Here is a 20,506-nt window from a genome sequence, read left to right on the forward strand (position 1 = left end):
AAACTGCATTATTACATTATGAATGGTTTGTTTACCTTATTGCATATAGGCTACTGCCTATGTCAATTCTGACCTGTAGTGTCAACATTTATGAGCAGCTAAGAAATCAGTTCAGTGTTTATTTCTTTATGAGTGTAATCATGACAAAGGAAACATCTCAGCATCTGGGTTTGAATTTCATTAATCAGGAAATGGTCTCAGGTTACTTCTCATTGACTTGGTCTCTTTTACAGGCCAGCGGGTGGTGTAACATGTCAGCCATGCACTGGGAGGCCCGTCGCCGTCAGCAGCTGCTGGACCGCAGATTATCTGCTAGAGTTATGCAGGTGCCCATGTTAAAAATCCTAATTGTATATATATATTCAATTGTAATATATTTTTCATATATATAGCTTGGATTTTTATTGCTTTTTTAGGCAGGCAACCAAGATAAAAAGAAAGAAGAGTCTACGGCACCTATGACACTCTGTGAACCTGCAGTGTCCAGTGAGTCTCAAGGTAAAGCTGCTCAAAATAACAGGTCATTGCATATCTTTGAGAACATAGAGTCACCACTTTAGAGTTGACTGAATTTGAATGATTAAAAAACAAAATTAACAAAATATGGCATCCTGATCAGTGTAAACATATTATTTGTGTTCTTTAGAGGCTGACAAGCAATGCATTTGCAAGTGTCATGACAAGATGAACAAAAGATACACGGTGAGTACATAACCGCATAATTTTTAGAGAGATTGCAGTGGTTAAATTTAAACATGTGTAACTCGTTTCTATAATGTATCAGTGAGATTAAACAATTCCAGTGGTGGGCATTATCTATTTAAATATTTAACTTTACTATTTTGACTATATGGCAATGTATAATATCACAGTGAATAATTAAGAGCTTATAATGTGGAGACGATCCAGAAAACGCAGCATCTACATGTGTGCTTCATTTGCTCTAGTCTCTGCAGTATTCCCAGCAATGGTGAAGATGAAGGCCAGACCACTGGATAGCACCAACTCCTATATCAAGGTGTATTTCATCGAAAAACCAGACTTTATTGTTGGGTTTAATAATCCTAATTAAAACAGAACCAGGTGTCTAACAGTTCTGGTTGGATTTGCTCAAGAATTCTCAACAAATAAAATGCAGGTCATTTAATGTGCAATTTCGTGTTGTGCAAATTTTAACACATTTATATCATGTAAACACTAATTAACAAATCGACATACAAGAAAAGTGGTCTACGTTAACAATGCACATTCATGGTTCCAGTGATATTTACATTGTATCATATGTTACTATCATTATAGTCAAAAACCATTTAAATGAACTGTAGTAAACTATACTACATATATATATATATATATATATATATATAAACTATAACATAAAATGGCAATCTTTTTGAAAGCAGCCTATTCTGATTATTATAACATCAGCATTCATGGCCATACATTGGCAATGGTTTTGTCTCAAAGCAGAGGAAAATGATGAGGTATAGTTGAATTCACTCCACAGTCAATATACTCATAGGCATCTGTAGACATCTGCTCTGAATGGGACAGGTAGGAGACTTTGATTGTCAGTCTGTGAAGAAAACAAACAATTTTATAATAAAAATATAAGCATCAAATTAGCATATTAGAATGATTTCTGAAGGATCATGTGACACTGAAGACTGGAGTAATGCCTGCTGAAAATCACATGAAATAACATGAATAAAACAGAAAGGAGTGGCTTTAAAATGACCCCAACTTGAACAGTAGTTTATATATTTTACTATGGCGTGTATTATTTTATGTCATGCACTTTATAACCTATAAAAAATTTCAATATAGACCAAAGTTCACATGACTGACAGTCGGGGAAAAAACAACATCTCACTTGGTTTAACCACTGTGACCATTTCTGTGTCATGACCTATGACAAATTTGAGTTGTAAGGATTTTTACAAAAACTTCAGTATTTCAGCTTAGGCTAGTCTGAGTTCCTTGAAACAAAAACTGATCTCTAGAGAACATTTCATGGTACATGAATACAATAACTTGTGCTTGTGAGGTCTAAAACAGTGGTTAGGGAGCCTCTGCAAATTTCTAGGTTGTTGAGGCCCCCTAGTGGTCTTCATCCCCCTGCATGAGAACCAACACTGACAAGCACAAGCAATTGTATGTGACGTCAGTCATGATTACAAGCATGTGTCATGCCTAGATGAACATCGCTGCATATTTCTTTAGACCGACTGCAGTGACTAAATGTAAACTTGCTTAACCTGTTCCTATAATGTATCAGTAAGATTCAACAGATCTAGTGGCTAGATATTATTTATTTAAATATTTAACTTTACATGGAATACAGACTGTTACTAGCTGTAGAACTAGCTGTAGTTTTATTTTGTCCAGCCCCTCTATATGGCAATGTACAATATCAGTGACTGCTGACAGTTCTGTCAAACATGATTTAACATTACACGTGGATTGAAATACAAGTCTTTTGTTGAATAAATGCTGATAGTGAATAGCATTAGAGATACAATACGTCAACAAATGCTGACCAGTGTTCAGTGATTCAGTCAAATAGCATGCTAACAAAAATAAAATAAAGCTGCATACTTTGATAAGATAAAGATGAATACTTACTGCAAATGCAAGAATAAGGTGTGAATCTGAAAGGAATGTGACTTGCAGTAATTACTGTGAAAGGAACAGACATTAATGAAAGTTTTTAAGTATATTGTGTGTATTTGAGAGTTCATGATGTCATATACATTGGGATTATAATGGAAAACAGTACATGATTAAAAGACCTTATTGATAAGACATAGATATTGATTGAAGTATGACTTACTTAAGGCCAGAGTCATCAATAACAATGTCAGCTATAACTTTAATCTGAAAGATGAATGACATCTTTATTTTAGATTTGTGTTGATTGTGAGGATTAGAAACTTTAAAGAAAAATTTCTTCCTAGATTTCAGATGCCTTTTGTAACGCATTTATGTTATATAAGTTTGCATAAAGTTTTACCGTTTTCTGTGATCGAGGAGGCAGTATGGTGACATCGGGCAACTTGTTGTTGCCAACCACCGTCTCGAAAATGAATGATTGCACACTAAGATTATTAGCTGTGATACCGACAAAGTTTTGGTTGGTAAGGTTCATTTTGTGCTGAAGAATGGATAATATGGACAGAGGATTACAAGTTTTATACAAAAATAAATACACTGCAATTCATCAGGCAAATCTTAATGTGTTCTTTATACTCGCTTACCGTGATCACCATTTTTACTGTATCTGGAGTGAAATAGACCATAGATGATTTTAGTTCTACAGATGACATATCCATACTCCGTGGGAAGAGGAAAAACAAGATCAGGGAGCAGAGCAAGAGGCAAAGCCCCACTGATATAAACACATACAGTTTCCTGTGGGACATAAAACCATGTTGTACATCATTTTGAGAAAACTGACATTACAAAGAACATTTTTTAATCCCTGAAACTGAAAATTAAAGAAGTATAGTCTACTTGTCATAGTGATACTGACGTGTGGTGAGGTTTCAGTCTTTGGTCGCTGCAAGGAATGACTGCCACAAGTTGGTTTTCCTGACCTGAGGATGTCAAGATAAGATCGACAGAATAAGGGTGAGTGTTAAAAGCCAAAACTACAAATGAAATGTTATTTGCAACCAATAATAAGAAAATGAGTAAATACAGTTACTTCATGTCAACAGAATCACTGAAACTTGCCTCTCGGGATGCGTCCTGTGCCCTGGCAGGTGAGACATGGATCCGTCTGTCCTTCTCCATTGATGCTGCCATAGTCCAACCATTTGGAAAGCCTCCGCTTCTCTCCATTTTTATTCTGGGACATAATGCTGTATTTCCAGAAGATGAAGGGTCAAAACTAAAGACCTACGATAAACAGTAAGAGAGCTTCACTAAGATTTGTCTGTTGTAAGTAGGTACGTAATTGCAAAGAAAGTCTTTTACTTAAAGTTAGGGTGAAAGCGAGTGTATTGTTCTAGTTATACATTACAGTAATGAACCAAACTGTCTCCAGAACATCCATTGTAGGTCACACTGTAAAACTACAGTAAAATGGCCCCAAATGAACAATAAAGCTCCACAACAATAAAACTCCAAAGATCATTATGTATTAAAGTTTCATAATTTGATCAAAGACCTTAAATGGCACAGTTTCCGTGACATTAGTGCAAACATTTAGAATTTTTATATAGTATATATAACCCAACGTTACAAACAATAACGACTATGATAAAGGTGATGAAATGTTAAATTTATTTACAGTTAGCTAAGTTAATTTCGTCAAGCTGTAAAACCGCAAAACAACTGATGAAGTGAGCTGTGCTCGCCTAGAAAGCATTTGTAACCATTCAAGCTGACTCCAAACGCGTCTAGATAGGCAACATTTATGCGTTTAAAACAAAGTCATAATACGTAAAACTAACACCATTTTAAGAGAGGAACAAGTGTACACTCAACCTCAGTGTCAGACCGGTTTGGCTGTTTTAAATCACAAAAGACTGGGTGAATTAATGTCACTTTCCTTAACCAACGTCATGACACATATTCTCGTGTCATAACATTACTAAATGATTTTCCACCTACCGTGAATTCATCGAAACATTCTTGTTTGATATCTCGATTTACTGTTTCCCGCAGAGTAATGTCATTTGTTTCGTAAGTTATATTAGACACCACACGCAACTTTCCTTCAAGACTCGTGCATGAACTCTCGAGTGCGCACTCAGCTACTTCCCTCTTTGATTCTCTTCAGCTGTCGCCATCTGCTGCTCAGAATCAATACTGCGTTTATGGACAATCGTTAGAGACAACAGCATTTTGCAGGGAATTGCATACTTTCAAATGATTATATTGGAAATAATGTCAAGCCTTTGTAGATGTTTTCAAAATGTGTTGTGTGAAGAAAGAAAATTAGCTAATTGAGAATGTTAAAAGAGAAGTGAAATATATTTATTTTCTAAACCAAAAAATCCTAAAGGACTCCTATTAGATCTTCTTCTTCCAGTACACCATACAATATAATAGAATCCAGTAAGGCTCTGGGAATCTTCTTTTTTTTTTTTTTTTTGCTTTCATTTTACAATCAACAGAAATACAAAAAACAAAATCTAATCAACAGAAATACCAAAAACAAAATCTTGAGGGTTGGGGAATCTGTGCTCAGTTCCTGTCTCATAGGAGGAAGCTGATTAAAGGAGTAAATATTTTAACCTTTAGAACATTCTGTTGTTTCAGCAAGTCCGATGCGTGTACATTAACCAAACAAGTTTTGCTGATTGGGGTGATTTTTACAATAGCAAGAAGATTCATGCTTATGCAATGCAAATTGCTCAAACACACAGAAATGATAATGGAATGTTTTTTATTCACTGTGTTGGACACACAAAGCCATGTTGATAAGCCTTCAGTTCATAGTAATACATTGCACATGAAGATGACAAAGATGTCCAAAATTGGTGCCTAGCAAAAACTCTTGTTGTGTTAAGCATAACTAAAACGCTCATTGCACATTCCTATAAGTTTGGCAGCCCAACATAAGAATTAGTGTGATTTAAAATAAGATATACAAATAAAGAGGTCACTGTGACAAATAACAAAATCAATACAGGCTTTTCTATTTATATCTTTCCTCTGAAAGGCAAAAGTGCTCAAACAAACCAAAACCCTCTGGGCATTGTCTCAAATTTATCCTCTTATCTAATCAAGCAGTACAAAAGATACCTGAAGCCTAGCTAACAACGGTCTATACGTGTTAGTAGGGCACACACACTGAATAAAGAAAGCATTAAGACTGCCTAATAAACCTTATGTTGTTTCCCCATTCATAATGTCCCATATAAACATGAAACTAAAATTTTACAATCAAGTAATTGCATCATTGCAGCTATGGTCAGTTATAGCGATACAGTTCTCTTTTTCGAGAGTCCCAACTATTTCTCTAACAAAACAACATCAGAGATCATTTCATCATCACCCCACTCCTGTTCTGACAGAATGCTGCAACACGATGAAATCATTTACAATTCTTACACTTTATTGAGGTTGCTCGGTGCTTCCTAACGTCTTGAGATGTGCCATTCGCTGTCGGTCAACTGCACCAGCTCGTTGACCACATCAAGCAAATTGTAGTGATGCTTCCTCAGCAACCGTTGATTGAGCGGCTGGTTACTGAAACCCATCTCCTGCAGTACAGCCATCGTGGAGGCATCCTCGCAGGCTGGGTCAACAGCAGGCCGCTGAAAGACAACCAAACCAAAGTTAGTATGTTAAAGGTCACTCACATGCCAAGTCTAGGATTTAGAGAAAATCCAGACTGGAGTACACAACGCATGATGCAACTACCATGATTCAGTATCTAAAACACAGGACCATACAGTTCGCATAGTTTCTAGAAATAGTATACTACTGTTCAAAGGTTTGGGGTAAGTAAGATCTTTCTGGAAAATTTTTTTATAGTTTTATTTAGCAAGGATGCATTAAATTGATCAAAAGTGGAAAAGAAGACATTTATAATGTTACCAAATATTTCTATTTCAAATAAATGCTGTTGTTTGGAACTTTTTTTATTCATCAAAGAATCCTGAAAATAAAAACTTATCACGGTTTCCCTAAAAATTAAGCATCACGACTCTTTTCAACATTGATAATAAGATAATAAGTTTCTTGAGCACTACATCTGCATATTAGAATGATTTCTGAAGGATCATGTGACACTGAAAACTGTAGTAATGGCTACTGAAAATTCACAGGAATACATGTAATTATATTTCACAATCATTACTGTTTTTCATTCATTTTTTATCAAATAAAGCATTGGTGAGCATAAAAGACTTATTTCAGAAACATCTTGCCGACCCCAATCTTTTGAACGGTAGTGTAATAAAAAGAAAGTCACTATATGGTGGCTGTTTATGCTCTGGTCTAGTGTGTTGTGCACTGATGAGGAAAAATATCTCACCTGTGCAGGTGTGCTCTGGCCTGTAAAGAGTGCTTTATAAGCGGAGGCAGCCACAGAGAGAGCTCCCTTCACCAGCCCCTCTGTCAGACCACCGTGACGTGCCCTGCAGAAGAATAAAAACAGGAACAAAAGGTCGTGTCATAATAGTAGCGTGCCAAAAAACAGAAGGACTAGAGACATTCATGAAACCTAGAACATTCATGAAACCGTCATGAAGCAAAACAAGAAGAGAAACAGCTAAGTGAACATCCATAACTTGACCTAACTGTTAAACGGTGTGCATATTTAAAGATATGTTTTATATTTAAAAAAAAAAAGTGTTATGTTAACCATACTATGACAACAAAGAAAACAGCTGTGGTCAACCACAGGAAACATTGCCTGCAGAGCTACTTCCGCTTCTGCTGCATTCAAGCTTTCAGCTTGAGAAAAAGGTGCATTAAAAAAACTACATTTAAGTATATATTTAAAACCTGATCTTTCTCTCTTTCCTGAAATATATGCATCCTGAACTAAATATTATAATGTGATGCCTGTAATGCATGGAAGCAGAACAATAGCTCAAAAGGATGACCTAACGGTGTTGTTTTACCTGAGATCCTGGGAGCCGCAGGTCTCAAAGGCACTAACAGGGGCCTCTAAATGATCTGATCTGCAACCTAGGGCAAAGAACAGATATGCAATTCTGTCACACAATTTTTTTTAAATGGCTCAAAGCTACATAACTAGTTTAGTTACACAACATTTAGTTAAAATGTCAAAGACAGTCTTCCTGACTATTTGAATAAAACAAGGCACAAAACTAAAGAAATATATGCCCACCTATAATAATAATAAACATTTAATAAGTAAATAATCATTTTTACATCTCTTTGAATATATTTTTTAAATTGTATTTATTGCTTTTTCTTGGTGAATTCTTCATACCTCCTCACACTTTAAAAACTTTTAACCTAAAAATGCTTGACACTACTTCCAAAACAATAATTTCACACACACACACACACACCAAAAAATTAAATAAAAACAATAATTAAATAAAAAGTAATTAGAATGTGTGTTTATATTTATTTAGTTATTTAAAAATAAACATTTTCAGCCAAAATGATAACATTGTATGATGTTAACAGTTGCATACAGTCGAGAAACTTTAACCTAAGTTTGATTTATACTTTTTTTTTTCTTCACACAACTGACACCGAGTCTAGCAGACATGGAAATTCACCACTTGAGTCATCGTCAGGTTGACATGAGGTGTTGTCTTCAGAGGCCCCTGGTCCTGACTCAAGATCATGAGATCTCACTGATCTGCAAAAGAATCATGAAGCGTTTAAAACAAATGAAAGTCAGTGCATAATAATACATTGCATTCACTAGATTTTGAGGATTCTCTGAATATTTTTTAACCTGTGGGTTCGAAGAGATGGGGCTGGCGAAAGAGCTATGGGTGGAGGTACCATCTCTGGAATTAGAGGAGGAGTGTCCAGTATCTGAGAGGTGCAGAGCATCCGGTTCAGGCTGTTTTGAAGAGCTGGAACAGGGATGGGCTCCTCGTTTTCTCCTTCGGCCATACTCTGGATTTGCCGTACCTCTGGCTCGTTGGCAAGAGGGACTGCAGGCTGGGACATTGCTGAGCTATACATCGATTCTCCCAGGGGCCTGGAAGTATCGAAGCAGTCAGGCAGGATGACAATGTAGTCCTCTGATGAGGCAGAGGACACCTGGCTGCTCATCTCATCCCACTCTCCTGCTTCTTCCTCTTTTTCTTGATCATTTTCATGTCCCTTTTGTTCCACTTCCTCTTCATTCTCGTCCTGTGCAGCTGGGTCGGTATAGAGGTTTTCATTTGAGCCAATCAATGCTTCTGAAAAGACTGTGAAAATAACCAAGAGTAAATTGAAAGAAGGAACAGCTCAAGCAGAAAAGGCATGTTTACTATTAGCAAGCCCAAGCGGAAGGGCACACTGCTTTCATAGTAACTGTTGCACTTTCAGTATGTCTAAGTGACAGTGACATTAAAAAAACAAAACAAAACAAACAACGAAGGAAGAACATGCGCACCTGGCATGGCAGGTTCCTCTGTTATAACTGGCTTTGGCACAGGGACTGGTGCCTCAGGCCTGTTTATGATTGCCAGAGGTCTGTCGTTCTTCACCAGTAATGATCTCTCTTGAAAGCGAGCAGCATCATGAACTGTAAAATAATTAGAAGCTAAATTAGCAAAATGATAGTGGCATCTGAAATATCTATTGGACAAATAAGCAAAGCTCTGAGTTGAGCGAGCACTAATACAGCAGACGGAAACTCACCGTCATGCCTCCTCATGTTGGGCCGAGTCCTGCGTTGAGGCTTGCGCTCTGGTTCCTCCTCAAGAGTGAGAGAGCGAATCACAGTCTCGCACACAAACTGGGTCCCACTGATGTCTTCATCTCCTTCCGCACTGCCGGGAACATCCAGAAGTTCATTCTGTCTCTGAGGCTGCAATGCTAACAGAGAACAAGCCACATCAGTATCAATAACCTGCCCATGATTTAATCACAAAGGCTTTGATTCATAAACAGATCATTTTAAATCTGGTTGTAAAATGTAAAAAACCAATTAGAGGTCATTTATCCTCCTGGTACATTGTTTGTGCTACTCTGAAGTTTTAGTAGAAAAGTGAGTGAGAAAAAAAAAAGTGTAGTATCATTTATTGGCAAAAGTCCTTCCAAGTTAATTTTGAACTACCGTTCAAAAGGTTGGGGTCAAGAAATTAATACTTTAACTGATCAAAAGCGACAATTAAGACACTTTTTTCTATTTCAAATAAATACTGTTCTTTTGTACCTTGTATAAATTAAATAATTCTGAAAAACTTTTCACATTTTCACAAAAATATTAAAGGGATAGTTGACCCAAAAATGAACATTGTCAGTAATTACTCACCCTCATGTCGTTTCAAACTCGTAAGACCTTTGTTCGAAGGTCTTACAGGTTTGGAACGACATGAGTGTGATTAATTAATGACAGAGTTTTCATTTTTGGGTGAACTATCCCTTTAAGCAGCACAAATATTCTCACCATTGATAACAAGAAACATTTCTTGAGCATCAAATTAGCATTTTAGAAAGATTTCTGAAGCATCATGTGCCAATTCAGCTTTGCATTGACATGAATAAATTACATTTTAAAATATACTAAAATAGAAAACAGTTAAATATTACTGTTTTTATCAAGTAAATGCAGCCATTATGGGCTTAAGAGACTTCTTTCAAAAACATTCAAATCTCACTGACCCCAAACTTTTAAACAGTTTATACGTCAAATACGGATTTACGAGTTTATGAATAACTCTGCTTTAGTGCAGCTTTATAGGAACTATCCTGCTATTTAGACATTACTTCGATATAATCAATAGGGGTTGTTAGATGCAACTACAAATCAGTAATTCAAATTCCACATAAGATCAGGGTTCCCACTCTTTCATGAACGCCAGATTCAAGGACTTTCAAGGACTTTTTAAAGCACCATTTATTTTATATCAAGCACCGCTCAAATTCAACAGCATATGTAGCATCATGAAAGACCTCTTACAGTACTTAACTTTTCACTTACACTTAACATTTACTTTAAAAATTTCAGAGTAGTGAGGTTTTGAATGTGTAGGTTGCATAAATTTAGACCATTTTGAGCAGTCGTGTTCAAAGGAATTTTGAATTTCTCAAATATTGATAAAAATATATATTCTTGCATCAAACTGGTTTTTGCTGTAATTCTTGTAAAAGATTTAAATTTGAAAGAATTTCTCAATTTTTTAATTAATAAAAAGTGGTTCAACAGGGCTCTATGCTTACTTTTCTTTTTAGGAGCACAGTCAAAAAATTTCAGGAGCACCTTCTAATAAATAATCAAAAATTCTGATCCAATATTAGCCTTCCCAATACGAGATGATATTTGACTCCTTAAAGTGATTTACAGGGAATTTTGTTTTTACCTTTGTAATGGCATTTTTCTAACTTTATTAAAATTATGTCATCTTTTGTCAGATTCAAAAAATTATATTTATAAGCTTTTTTTTTATTATTTAATTAAAACAGAATAAAAACAAGTAGAATAAGAATAAGTTACCAATCAAATGAAATCAGTATTAAAAAATAATTTGTACTACAGAGGTGGCACAGAAGAACACGAAAGTGGCTTGTAAGTGTATTTTCAGATGGTTTAATGAGGCTCTGCGGTCAAATGAGTGCAATTAAATTCATAACTTCATGTTGAGGTTAATGTTTTAAATATAAAATTTTGAATATAGAAATATTAAATGATTTAAATAACAGAAAAGATACTTTAAAATGAAAGTAAAACTGCCAGTAGGTGGCGGCAAGTCACTGATTTTAGCACTGAATCATTCATTCAATTGATTAGTTTGAACGGCTGATTCATTCAGGAACGAAGCAAGTGACTCTTTATGAATGGGTAATTGAATCAGATTTGTTTAAAAACGCCCATTCATACGTAAACGAAACAATGTGTTTGAATGGAGATGCGCAGCGGCTCAGCTGTTACTTTGTTTGAAACTATTTTCGTTGACGAAATAGAGCAAAATCAGGCAATAGTGTTCAGACATTGCAAGTCACTTAATATTAACTTCTTGTTTAATGAACTGTTGTATTAAATCAATATAATTTGCAAACTCTCTTAATCATTAAATGATGTCACTCTCCTTCGTTCATCGCAATCTCACAAAGTTCCATTATAATCAACGCAGCTCTCTACACTTCACAGTGAATCTCTTATTTACACACTGTCTACACTTTGTTTGTTATAATGAGAGGATTCGTGAGCTTGCAGAACTCAGCACTGAACAAAACGGCGTTTTGAGCAGTGAGTGGATTCTGATTATTGTGTTCAAGGAATCAACAGATATGTCTGATACATTACTCACCGCTGCAAAAACACGGAAGTACGATAGAAACCTTTAACGCTCCCCTCAGCGCAAACACAAATATGCTGACTGGGTCATTTGCACTGGTGCTCCTAAATATTTTTTCATAGTCGCACGCAGTAGTTTTCAGTCGCAAATGCACTGCTTCTCCATAGGTTCATGCAGGGCTGCGCAATGTGCGCATCAGCTCGCATGCTAAGATTTTTTCTCACGCTACCCCATCTCCACCCCAATCATTAGCGCGGTTTCGTTTTGCCTTTGACAGTGCATATAGGAACATTTTTGAAATAGCACCATTCTACTAAAAATTTATTTCAAATTTATTTCAAGCACTTTCAAGGACCTATATTTGTTTTCAAGTACTTTCCAGGCCTTGAATCCATGTGTCTGATATTCAAGTACTTTCAAGAAGCGTGGGAACCCTGTAAGATGCTCTAACCTTGACTTTTTTTCCTGCCTGAATGTCCAGCCTCGACTTTGCTTAACCCCGTTCCATGCTTTCCAAACAAGGGTCCATGATGAGGAAGTGGAGATACACAGGAGGTCATATCTGAGGAAATTACACAATTACTCTAAAAATGAGGCCAGACTAATTATGCACATGACGTTGAGGAACAGACCCTGAGGAAATATTACATAATTGTGACCAGAATGAGGCCTTACCAGCTGGAGTGTTGGCTGGGACTTTCTCTAATTCTTGCACAATGTTTATATCCAGCAACTCAAAGGACAACAGATCCTGGAAAACAACAAGACTTTGGACATTAGTTAAGCACACATCATTGAACAAACATAAGGTGGCGTCTTTGTGTCCGAAAAACGCACTACCTGTGCCGTCAATAAGTCCACAGAGGGGATGAAGTATTCTCTCCGGGAGCTGGTGGAGGCTTCACAATCTCTGGTGCCTGACCAGAACATGCCATCTTTCCTCATTAGACAAAGTTCGGTCCTCTAGAAGAGAAGATATTACAGTATTTGATCTCAGTTGGCATGACCGTTAACTCTTAAACAGGCAATATTTGAAAACATTAACGTACTGTGGCTTAAAGTTGACTCACCAGTGATTTGCTGCAGTGGGTTGGTTTCTGTTCAGCACTTGGCACCACCACAATGCTACACCACACTCTTGGCCCAAACTGCACCCCGCAGTGTGCCAGGCGCCAGTGAGACGTGTAGGTGCCCTCCAGCAGGGGCGCCACAAATGCCACGCTCACCACACCGACCTGACCCGGCTGTAGAAAGGGCACTGCGACTTCTTTTTGCTCCCGTGATCCCAGGGTCAGGTTGCCCCACATAAATTTCAACTACAAAAGACACAACACACATGCAAACACAGCCCACAACATGTGTGGAGACACATTCTTTTCAAGCTATGGTGAGTTTCAAAAAGTACCTTGGTATCCGAAGTCCAGCTGATGTTGCCAGTGTTCCTCATCTTCCAGTACTTGATGAACTTGGTGCCTGGCTCCAGACAAGTGCCATCTGGTAGATTCTCATCCAGAAACATGGCAGTCATTGTGGGCACCAAGGTGGAGCAGGAGACCTTGGGACCCCTGGTTTGAGTGCACAGAGGATCGTCAGAACAGCTTTGTTTCAGCGTCTGTCTTTTCCTTGAAGCTCATATCAAAAAAAGTACAAAAAGGACGTAATACATAAAGGCAGCGGGTGCATTTTGAGGTAGTTCCATCCACTTGCCAGCGATAACTCAACTATAACAGACAATGTGATAATCTTGATAATGATTGTTCTGGGCTGGGTAGGGAGGTCAACCCAGCCCTGACCCCTCTCAGTATGGCCCTTACTCTGGACTGGATGTTTGAGGGTCTGGGCACAGGGCCGGAGCTGGGGCTGATCCTGGGCCTAGAGATGTGCCGGGAGCGGGGGCAAGGCCCGAGCTGCTGGTCCCATTGGAGGCTCCACTCCACAGCAGACCTCTCTTCTCCAGCCTCAGCTTCTTCTTGATCTCCTTCACCTCGGCCTTCAGCTGCCTCCGCTCAGCTTTCAGCCGCTGTCTCTCTGCTTTTCGCACCGTCCTGTCACCCCGCCTCAGAAACCTGAGAAGGAGCCCAAATTAATTAAATTCAACTAACAAGTTAACACCATTCAGGCTAAGGAGAAGATACTAGGGCTGGAATCATTTCTCGATCCTGAGGTGTTGGGAATCAAAACTCAATTCCAAATCGATGGAATTGATTCCATCAAAGGGAACTGACTCCTCTTTAATAGCCTTTTTCAGTTCAGATTAGGTGAACATGTTCTTCCCGAACAACAGTTAGGAATCAATTCTAGAGTTGATCCCAGAACCAGAAACTGGAATCAGATTAATTTCCTAACATTTCGGATTTGAACAGCCCTAAAAAATACACAACATCGTGTTGAACACAAGTGTTTATTTTGGCTTGCCTGGGTTCCGGAGTAACTCCACGTTCAGGGACAGACAGAGGAGTCCTTGTTCTCTTTAGGTTGTGGCTGGGATCGTGTTTATGACTACATGGCTCACATAAGATGCAAGATGGACAAACACTGCACACAGAAGGAAAATGTTTCATAATAAGCTTTACATTTGACATCCTGTAATTCCGTTTTTTTTCAAATAGTGTCTGCTTATTAAATATTTTTAAAGAGTATCATTTGTAAGACAAGTTTTAGGACATTCTCACCTGCACTGATATCCTCCTCCAGTGGCTGGTCCTTTGCAACTACTGCAATTTGGAGTTGAGCTAGAGGCCCTTAGCGTGGTGGAGCTCGTTGCTTTCTGAGTGCCAGAGGTGCTTGGCTCCTCTACAGGAGGATCCGAGAGACTGTGTGTGCAACACTGACCAGAAAACTCACTACACATCCTGTCCACCACCTCCCTTACCACTTGATCTTTGAACTGCAAAGAAGATTGAGAACAACTCTGCAACAATTTGGACCAGATTCAACATTAAGTAAAGTGTTTATTATGACATGCTAATTTCTTAAAAATCAAAAGCAAAGATCTATAGAATTATCAGTTTGACTTTTGTAGGATACAGTACCCTGTCCATGTAGGATTTAAACCATGTTGGTACTGCTTCCTCCTCGGTTTTCATCCCTTTGTTTTCTTTGGCCACAGCCTGTTTAAGGAAAACAACAGAAACAGGTTTTCTCAGTCTGAAATGATCTCAGCCTGCAATAAGGACAGTCCATTATTATTCACAATATCTTACTGAAAAAATAATGCATGAACTAATGAACAGCTAACACTATAAAGATGGCATATAGTAAGTTTAATTACAAGACTGCAAACTGCTTACCGAGTCCCGCTCGGGGGTCACCTGGGTCTCCTTGTCTGCCATCTTGACCCTTGCTCGATACGGCGGAGCTGGTCTGGGATCTATCTTTAGTTCTTTCAGCTCTGCCTTCACTGCACCACCCTCTGCCTGACCCTTCATCTTATAGACATTCATGTGTAGCTGGTTGGCCTGTTTAAATGCACTCTAAATTAAAAAAGAAATCACGAAAACATTATGTTAAAAGCCAGGGGAATTTTTTTTTTGGAATTATAATTATAATGATAACAGCATGACTCAGCTTTGGCTTGTGCATCACACAAAAGATTGGTGTTCTTACCTTTAGAGCTTCTGTATATTCATCTATAATAATGATAACATACAATAATGAATAATATAAACAATAATGTTTTATATTCACTATGATATCAATATTTGAACATATTTGGTGACTGAATGCATTACATACCTTGACTGTTTATGCACACCTTTAAATATAAAAAGACAATATCAATAGAAGTACTTTTGAAATGTATATTTATAAAATTTCATTATAAATTTAAATTTTTCAAAATTGTATTTATAACAATAAATACTCAACCGACTGTTGTCAAAGTCATACTTTACTAAATACAATCCATCAATGTAAAACTTAAACCACAGATATATTCAAAATTGTATTTATTATTTACCTCCTCGTTGTCCTCGTCAAAATATTTCACTTGAAAATGGCTCAAGCCGAATGTAGTTTTAATCTATAAGTTATAAAAAGGCACTAAGTCAGGTAACAATGTAAACAAACACCATCAGGAACTGCAGACTTTGTTAAAGACATCGAAGAGTTACAAGCAGATTAGAGAGAAAATAGATATTCTCCAACGTTACTCTTTATTTACAAGCTGTCATCTGATTTATGGCCGAACAGAAAGGTCAAGTACAAATGACAGATATTGTTGCAATTTATATCACTAGGGTTTGTATAAAAGACCCAACTGTGATATATGTTAAGACATATCTGCTATATAATAGGATTAAATGTTTTGACTGAAGGTTAAACGTCTTATACCCCCCGGTTAAGGTTTGTTTGTGTAGGCCTCGGCTACGGCCTTCCAGGAGCAAGAAATGTAAACGTCCCCACATAAACGCCACCCAGCAAGGCTTAATGACTCCTTACCCAGGCCTCCACAGTCTCCCACTGTGCTTTGTTCGTGTCCAAGACTGGAAATTTCTTCACGTTGCCCCTAAAGTTCACTTTGACAGTGACAGGGAGGTTCATGGCTGTTAGCCAGAGTCAAATAAGAATCGTTTGATGCGGGGATGTGACGCTCTAAATGCCCGCGGTGGTGGCAACACTGTCAGATTTGTCTTTTGCGTTCTTGTTTACATCGCTAGATTCGTACACGCCCCCAACCCACGTCAGAGGAAGTGTCTCAGATTTACTTACTAACTAAATATATATATTTTATTAATACAAAATATTAAAATTAAAAATACTTCAAGGCTCGTAAAAGTATTTAACTGGTCCTTATATGTACTTATTTTGGGATTCCATCAAATAATATTTTACAGCGAAAAATATGACGCACTCATGCACACTACGTCTTTCGAAGTCGTCCCGAACATAGAGGTATGGACATATAGATACCGTTTTAGCACGGTAGCTATGCTGATTACAGCGATACGTCGGTGTTTACACTATATTGTATTGATTTGGTTTTGCCATGAATATCAGGTGATTTTGCATATTCCAGATGACATCACATTTCCACACGGCAGAACAGATGTGACAGCTATGTATTTCAATCTATGGTCGCGAAGTGCTTACGTCATCTAGAAGCGCGCAAGTGCCTTGTGGCTGACAGCAGTTAGTGAGCCACACGGTTAGTTAATGCTTTTAGGACAATCCCTTACTTTTGTCATTTATTGAATTAATACGATGTCTTCGCTTCTTAAGGTGGACAATGAAATCAAAACAAAGGTAAATGTGTCGCCGCTTCCTTTATTTAAATACGGAGCGCTCAGATGAGTTGTTTGTAAACGTTAGCTTGCGGCTAGCCGGCTTGCGCGTGAGTAACCTCGTGAGCGTGTTAGCTAACTTTTACGCTCACATATGCTTGTGAAATCAGTTGTAAATTAAAACAGAAAGTACATATTGTAATAAAGCATGTGAGGATTATACATATAAAATCTTCAGAGTGAAGCCAGGGCTCTCACATGCGCGTTAACCGCGTGTTTTTAGCACAGCAGCATGCCGCTACGGGAAAAGTACATAACTGTTAGTGGTTTTTAGCACGTTTTTGACAGCAGTAAGCTCAAATAATTTTTAAGTCGTTGATTATGTTGGCAAGGGATTACGGTGAAGATCGCGAGGCTAAAAAGTCAACAGAGAGCGGGAAACGGCTCTATTACATGGTAACTTACATGCTGTAAAGTGTAAACATTCAGCGTCTTAAAATAGAAGGGCCGCCGGTTGTGTTTTTTTCTAAAAGAGATTGACTTTCAAAGACACGACATTATAAATTGTGACGACAAAAATCAGTCTGGATTATATTTATATATGAATATTGCTTGTTTTGTCAGGTTGATGCTTTCAGAGAACGAATTACAGCTGAGGTGAACTACTGCACTTATCCAGATTATATATATATATATATGAGTGTTTCGTGACTATTGGACGACTTATTGTTTAATTAATCAAATTTAGGCTGAAGACTTGGTTGCAAACTTTTTCCCGAAGAAACTGTTAGAGCTTGACCAGTTTTTGAAGGTAAGTTTAATAATGAAAAATGATGCATTCTTGACATTTACTTCTTGAGATGTGTAAAACACGTGCATTTGTGTGATAGCCTTTTGATAACATTTTGTTTTATTTGTTTGTTTGTTTTTTTTAAATAGGATCCCACAATTAATATCCGTGAGCTGAAAGAAATTCATTCAGAGATCAATCTGACTGTGCCAGACCCAATTCTTCTTACAGACATCCACGATGGGCTTGAGGGGGTAAGAAGCCATTTTTAAGTTTTCTCCTTCATTAATCAGTCAAAAGCAGCTCAGGTTGAAAGAGTGATATAAAGTCTCTGAATAGGATAGGTTTCTGTTGCTTTGTGCAAAAGATTGTCTGTTTGACATGAACCAAAAAAATCAGCAAGTAACCTTGAAATATTTTCTCAATAGCAAAATGCTAAAAAGAGGAAACTTGAAGATGGTGCAGGAGATGACAAAGGTGAGTTTTCCTGCCTAATAAAAAACAGCATCTTGATTTTGGCAAGTGACTAAAATAAATTTGAAACGCATTGGTACCAAAACACTTCCCTACATTATCCTGTAGCCCTGTTCACTTCTGGTATTAAGATGCGTTTTGTGAATCCGATCTCAAGTTGACAACACTAAATACAGGTGTAAACAGGGTTTAAAACATTTTGAGTTTGTCTACTCGACCACCTCCAGATGTAGTTAAAAACGCGTTAGGTTAAATGGTAATGTCTCGCCTTTCTGTTTGTAGTTTGTGGGACCAAGGTCTTTGTCATGCCTGGTGGAATGATGAAAAGCAATGGCAAGCTGGTGGAGCTGATTGAAAAAGTCAAGCCTGAAATCAGAACTCTCATAGAAAAATGCAACACGGTAAGGCCATGTAACCAAAATCTCAGACATGCTCTCACTCTTTAAAAGTGTTGTGGATAAATGTCATTTCCTTTGTTTTTTAGGTCAAGATGTGGGTTCAGTTGTTAATCCCAAGAATAGAAGATGGCAACAATTTTGGTGTCTCAATTCAGGTACGGTGTCACATTTTTCAGGTCTTCGTTTGCTACACTGAAAGCCTTGTAACAACATGAGCTGCATTTGCTGTAGGCAGATATAAAAGAACAAGCAGTGATTCCTCACAATTTGCTGTAATTGTTTTGTCATTTAAAAGAAATTATTCCTTATCTTTGGTCCTGTCGGGGAATGTCAAATGAAAAAGAAATTGTCAGCCATTTAGTTGGAGTTGTGATTCTGTTTATCTTCATAACAGGAGGAGACGGTGGCTGAACTCAGAACAGTGGAAGGGGAAGCGGCTTCTTTCTTGGATCAGATATCCAGGTACGACACATCAGTGTTAGTCAAATTAAGAATTAGGCACTTTAGTGTTCCTTCATTTTTTGTTTTACAGGTACTACATCACAAGGGCAAAGCTGGTATCCAAAATAGCAAAATACCCTCATGTTGTAAGTTGTATCTAAAGTACACGCATACCATTTAGATCAGGAATTCAGTAGTTATTTTATATATGTATAATATATATTTTGATTTATAGGAGGATTATCGTCGCACTGTTTCAGAGATTGATGAGAAAGAATACATCAGCCTCAAGATCATAGTGTCAGAACTGAGAAACCAATATGTAAGTATTGCTATAACTGTAATAATGCAAATGATTTTGAAGATTCTTTATTTTGATGTACAGAAAGAAGTCAGTATGTATTTGCTGTCTGGGAGTTGTTGTGATAATCAAATGCAATTGTCTTGCAGGTAACGTTACATGACATGATCCTGAAGAACATCGAGAAGATCAAGAGGCCGAGGAGCAGCAATTCGGATGCTCTGTACTAAGATCCCCCTTCCCTTTCATTCTTGGCCCGTTGTTCCACGATTTGGAGCTAGCTTTTGCCTTCAGGTGGTTTTAGAGCAGTCCTGTCACCCATTATACCCAGGCCAAGAGAAGGACCGCTCAATCCGGCCTGATAGAACATGCCATTTAGGATAGAATTGTAAAATATTGTCACTATTTTAAACCCTTTAAAATGAGCCCGTTTTGACTTTTCTTTTTGTTTCTTAGCGGACAGTATAAATGTATAAAGGCAGAGCCTGAACATGCGTCCCGAGGAAACTGTCTCAGATTTGTTTTTCTTTATTTAATTAAAGAAACGTTTCAACCGTGGATTTCATTTATTTTTGTGCAAAGCCAAATTCCATGTAGTTCTCCATTTCAAGTGTTTCTGAGCCTAGTTAAGGGATTACGGATCTACCCAGGATGGTCGGTTTCTCCGGTCGAGCAGCAGAGAAGCTCTTTTTGATGCTGTATTTCACTAAAGCCGGTTACGTTGTTCACCTGAAATGTACATGTAGGCTGAAGTGGAAGCGAGGCAGTTATTGTACGAGATTTTATTTGGAATGTGTGCTGACAGTTATTATGTGATGGAATATTATATTTTCATCAGAAATAACTGCTTCATCAAATTCTGGAAGCTTTTTATGGTTTCTTTTTGTCCAGTTTTGAGAGTGATAAATTTTGCTGAATAAACTATTGTTTTTACAATACATTTAAGGCACGTCATTAACTGCTGTTCTTGTTGTGCTTTT

The 20,506-nt window shown here is 37.6% G+C and overlaps 3 protein-coding genes across 6 annotated transcripts; 1 reads left to right on the forward strand and 2 right to left on the reverse strand.

Moving 5' to 3' along the window:
- Window positions 1–1,369: 1,369 nt before the first annotated feature.
- LOC107669487 (transmembrane protein 106B-like) lies at window positions 1,370–4,796 on the reverse strand. 3 transcript variants are annotated; one of them, XM_016461734.1, is made up of 9 exons: window positions 4,618–4,796; window positions 4,025–4,068; window positions 3,736–3,900; window positions 3,533–3,596; window positions 3,258–3,411; window positions 3,014–3,154; window positions 2,834–2,877; window positions 2,626–2,679; window positions 1,370–1,576 (listed from the first exon to the last, which is right to left on the reverse strand). In XM_016461734.1, the coding sequence occupies exons 3-9, from the start codon at window positions 3,857–3,859 to the stop codon at window positions 1,462–1,464; spliced, it is 696 nt and encodes a 231-aa protein (XP_016317220.1). In that variant the 5' UTR covers window positions 3,860–3,900; window positions 4,025–4,068; window positions 4,618–4,796; the 3' UTR covers window positions 1,370–1,461. The 3 variants fall into 3 exon arrangements, with proteins under 3 accessions (XP_016317220.1, XP_016317218.1, XP_016317219.1); XM_016461732.1 differs by lacking the exon at window positions 4,025–4,068 and having other exon boundaries at window positions 3,736–3,863; XM_016461733.1 differs by lacking the exon at window positions 4,025–4,068.
- Window positions 4,797–5,378: 582 nt separating this feature from the next.
- nbr1a (NBR1 autophagy cargo receptor a) lies at window positions 5,379–16,557 on the reverse strand. Of its 2 annotated transcripts, XM_016461747.1 has the most exons (21): window positions 16,341–16,557; window positions 15,859–15,921; window positions 15,636–15,654; window positions 15,507–15,529; window positions 15,191–15,373; window positions 14,933–15,010; window positions 14,573–14,787; window positions 14,316–14,435; window positions 13,715–13,966; window positions 13,306–13,465; window positions 12,971–13,216; window positions 12,741–12,863; window positions 12,576–12,651; window positions 12,352–12,462; window positions 9,301–9,477; window positions 9,053–9,184; window positions 8,399–8,864; window positions 8,217–8,299; window positions 7,584–7,650; window positions 6,992–7,094; window positions 5,379–6,269 (listed from the first exon to the last, which is right to left on the reverse strand). In XM_016461747.1, the coding sequence occupies exons 1-21, from the start codon at window positions 16,440–16,442 to the stop codon at window positions 6,090–6,092; spliced, it is 2,979 nt and encodes a 992-aa protein (XP_016317233.1). In that variant the 5' UTR covers window positions 16,443–16,557; the 3' UTR covers window positions 5,379–6,089. The 2 variants fall into 2 exon arrangements, with proteins under 2 accessions (XP_016317233.1, XP_016317234.1); XM_016461748.1 differs by lacking the exons at window positions 5,379–6,269; window positions 6,992–7,094 and having other exon boundaries at window positions 7,580–7,650; window positions 8,164–8,299.
- Window positions 16,558–16,987: 430 nt separating this feature from the next.
- LOC107669474 (proteasome activator complex subunit 3-like) lies at window positions 16,988–20,480 on the forward strand. Its single transcript, XM_016461714.1, has 11 exons — window positions 16,988–17,144; window positions 17,747–17,779; window positions 17,871–17,933; window positions 18,062–18,166; window positions 18,341–18,389; window positions 18,669–18,787; window positions 18,871–18,939; window positions 19,179–19,246; window positions 19,317–19,371; window positions 19,461–19,547; window positions 19,676–20,480. Exons 1-11 carry the CDS (start codon window positions 17,103–17,105, stop codon window positions 19,754–19,756), a joined length of 771 nt encoding a protein of 256 aa, XP_016317200.1. The 5' UTR covers window positions 16,988–17,102; the 3' UTR covers window positions 19,757–20,480.
- Window positions 20,481–20,506: the final 26 nt, after the last annotated feature.

This window comes from Sinocyclocheilus anshuiensis, unplaced genomic scaffold (assembly GCF_001515605.1).
Source record: "Sinocyclocheilus anshuiensis isolate Anshui unplaced genomic scaffold, SAMN03320099.WGS_v1.1 scaffold252, whole genome shotgun sequence".
NCBI classification, from domain to species: domain Eukaryota; kingdom Metazoa; phylum Chordata; class Actinopteri; order Cypriniformes; family Cyprinidae; genus Sinocyclocheilus; species Sinocyclocheilus anshuiensis.

Excerpts from the sequence above, each read along its gene's own strand:
- LOC107669487 (XM_016461732.1), bottom strand. Across the intron at positions 2,878-3,013 it reads CTCCTCGATCACAGAAAACG|ATTAAAGTTATAGCTGACAT; the intron begins GTAAAACTTTAT and ends TTCATCTTTCAG. Across the intron at positions 2,680-2,833 it reads ATTGATGACTCTGGCCTTAA|TAATTACTGCAAGTCACATT; the intron begins GTAAGTCATACT and ends TTCCTTTCACAG.
- LOC107669474 (XM_016461714.1), top strand. The coding sequence starts at position 17,103 with ATGTCTTCGCTTCTTAAGGTGGACAATGAAATCAAAACAAAG. Across the intron at positions 17,934-18,061 it reads AGCTTGACCAGTTTTTGAAG|GATCCCACAATTAATATCCG; the intron begins GTAAGTTTAATA and ends TTTTTTAAATAG. Across the intron at positions 18,167-18,340 it reads TCCACGATGGGCTTGAGGGG|CAAAATGCTAAAAAGAGGAA; the intron begins GTAAGAAGCCAT and ends TTTTCTCAATAG.
- nbr1a (XM_016461747.1), bottom strand. The coding sequence starts at position 16,442 with ATGAACCTCCCTGTCACTGTCAAAGTGAACTTTAGGGGCAACGTGAAG. Across the intron at positions 14,788-14,932 it reads TTAAATCCTACATGGACAGG|TTCAAAGATCAAGTGGTAAG; the intron begins GTACTGTATCCT and ends TCTTCTTTGCAG. Across the intron at positions 12,652-12,740 it reads TGGACTTATTGACGGCACAG|GATCTGTTGTCCTTTGAGTT; the intron begins GTAGTGCGTTTT and ends GTTGTTTTCCAG.